The sequence below is a fragment of the Telmatherina bonti genome, assembly GCF_933228915.1.
Source record: "Telmatherina bonti genome assembly, chromosome: 23".
Taxonomy (NCBI): domain Eukaryota; kingdom Metazoa; phylum Chordata; class Actinopteri; order Atheriniformes; family Telmatherinidae; genus Telmatherina; species Telmatherina bonti.
Window position 1 is genome coordinate 18156688 of NC_136632.1, and position 2200 is coordinate 18158887.

The 2200-nt window shown below is 42.0% G+C and overlaps 1 protein-coding gene across 1 annotated transcript in view; it reads left to right on the plus strand.

Moving 5' to 3' along the window:
* Positions 1 to 1953, plus strand: part of ntf3 (neurotrophin 3) — a 41118-nt gene extending 39165 nt beyond the window's left edge. The window contains exon 2 of the mRNA XM_079262807.1: positions 580 to 1953. Within this exon, the coding sequence (XP_079118933.1) occupies positions 580 to 1455 (876 nt within the window). The 3' untranslated portion in view covers positions 1456 to 1953. The remainder of the gene's footprint in view (positions 1 to 579) is intronic.
* Positions 1954 to 2200: the final 247 nt, after the last annotated feature.

Sequence of the window (2200 nt, forward strand, 5' to 3'; positions counted from 1 at the left end):
CCCTTGAAACAAGCTGCATCTCATGGTTTTCTAATAGTAATAGTCATTGATTTCGACTTATAACGTGCAAACTGCTGAGATGTTTAATATTTTTTTTATTTTATTTTATTTTTTTTGCATTTTCTTAAAGCAATTCACCATCTAACCTTCTCATGAACTCTCTTCCAGAGAAGATTGACAGCTCTTTTACATGTTTTCCACTTGCAGTAATCCCTCTCCTTGTAGAATGACGGACTCATAATTGTTTGGAAATGACCTTATGACTCTTCTCAGAATGTTTGGCAGCTTGGTCAAGATTAATGCTGGTTTCTTTTGGCACAATGTTAACACACATTTACATTCTCCAGACAACAGAAACTCGAAATTTATGTTTTTATCGAGATGCTCATACCTGCTGATAAGCTAATCAAGTGTATTTCATATCTGACTGTTTATTTAAAAGAGAATTAAGTCACAAAGTGTGTACTTTCTTTTTCACTGTTGAAGCAATAGTTTTGTATGCCTGTGATTCTATACAACAAAGCAGGTATACAAAGTTCTGTAGCATCTTTTAAAGTATCTTTCTCTTTGTTTTTGCAGATCTTACAGGTGAATCTAATGATGTCCATCCTGCTGTATGTGATGGTCCTTGTGTACCTTTATGGTATCCAGGGAACCAACATGGACAGCAGTCGCCAGGGACAACAGCAGCAGCAACCAAGTTCCGACCCTTTGAACTCTCTCATAATCCAGCTTCTTCAAGCTGACCTGACAAGAGGGAAGATCAGGGGGAACCAAAGCCAGCAGGGGAAAAGCAGGGTTGCAAAGCTGCAGGATACACTGCCTCCTCTGCTGAACTTTCCTTTGGAGGACCATGTTGATGCAGAGCAGTGGGGGACAGATGGTCGCAGTGGGGCGAGCAGTGATGGTGCGGTCGACCAACAGGGAGTGCTGTTGAACTTGGACCTTCTTAGGAAGCACAAGCGGTACAGTTCACCTCGGGTGCTGCTGAGCGACCGGCCACCGCTACAGCCACCACCTTTGTACCTCGCAGATGATTTTGTGAGCAGTGGAGCAGACGGCGTGGCAGCTGGAAACAAGACGCGGAAGAAGCGGTATGCTGAACATAAGAGCTACCAAAGGGAGTATTCTGTTTGTGACAGCGAGAGTGAGTGGGTGACAAATAAAACCCAAGCAACGGACATTAGGGGGCAACCTGTGACTCTTGTGCTCCAATTTAAAGGCCCTACCATGCAGGACTTCAAACAATACTTTTTTGAGACACGCTGTGTGACCCCGAGGCCAATGAAAGGAGGCTGCAGGGGCATTGACGAGAAGAACTGGAACTCACAGTGCAAGACAGCGCAGACATTTGTCCGGGCTCTAATAAAAGTTCGGAATTACATGACCTGGGGGTGGATACGCATCAACACTTCCTGTGTTTGTGCACTGTCAAAAAAACGCCGTAGGACGTAACCAAAAACAATGGGAGTTATTCTGGGGACTACCTACTTAGAATTCTACTTCCTGTATTGGATTTTATTTCTTGTCCACGGTGCTCCCCACCACAGGATTCTCTATCATGCTGGTAAACAGCAATGTTCAGCTGAAGAAATCATGGGTCCATTTAAATGATATTTCATATGTATTTGCTGCAAGGTGGTTCAGCACTGCTGTTTTGGAAGAACTTCTTTGAGAATACGGCGAGTTGTGGTTGTGTGAGGCAGAACTGTACATATAAGTTATTTAAATTATATGAAATGCATGTAGTTTATACATGTTTATCTATCTAAATATGATGTATGGATATATTTGTGTTATTTATTGAAAGAAATCTTCAAAAGCAAACAATGTAAAAAGAAAATAAGGAATGAAACAAGCTATGAACTTGCTTGGAGACTATTATACAGAGCTGGGCTGCAAAGGTGCTTCACGGTGAGACTATATATGTGCCTTGACTGGTGTTGCTGCAGAGCAGAGAGATAGGACATGGTAACAACAGTTGCCGTAAATATTTTGGTAATGAACTTTATAAGTGAGCGAGCTACAGGGCCCAATCCTGTCCTCATAGTTGATATGGAGCCCAAATTCTAATCGCTGTAAAACCAAAATGCAGATATGAGACTTAGACTTAGCATATTAATTTCCACTGTCCTCACTGTTGTTGCTGAACTTATGGTGTTATGCACAGCAAATCCATTTATTGTAGTAGGAGAGAAAC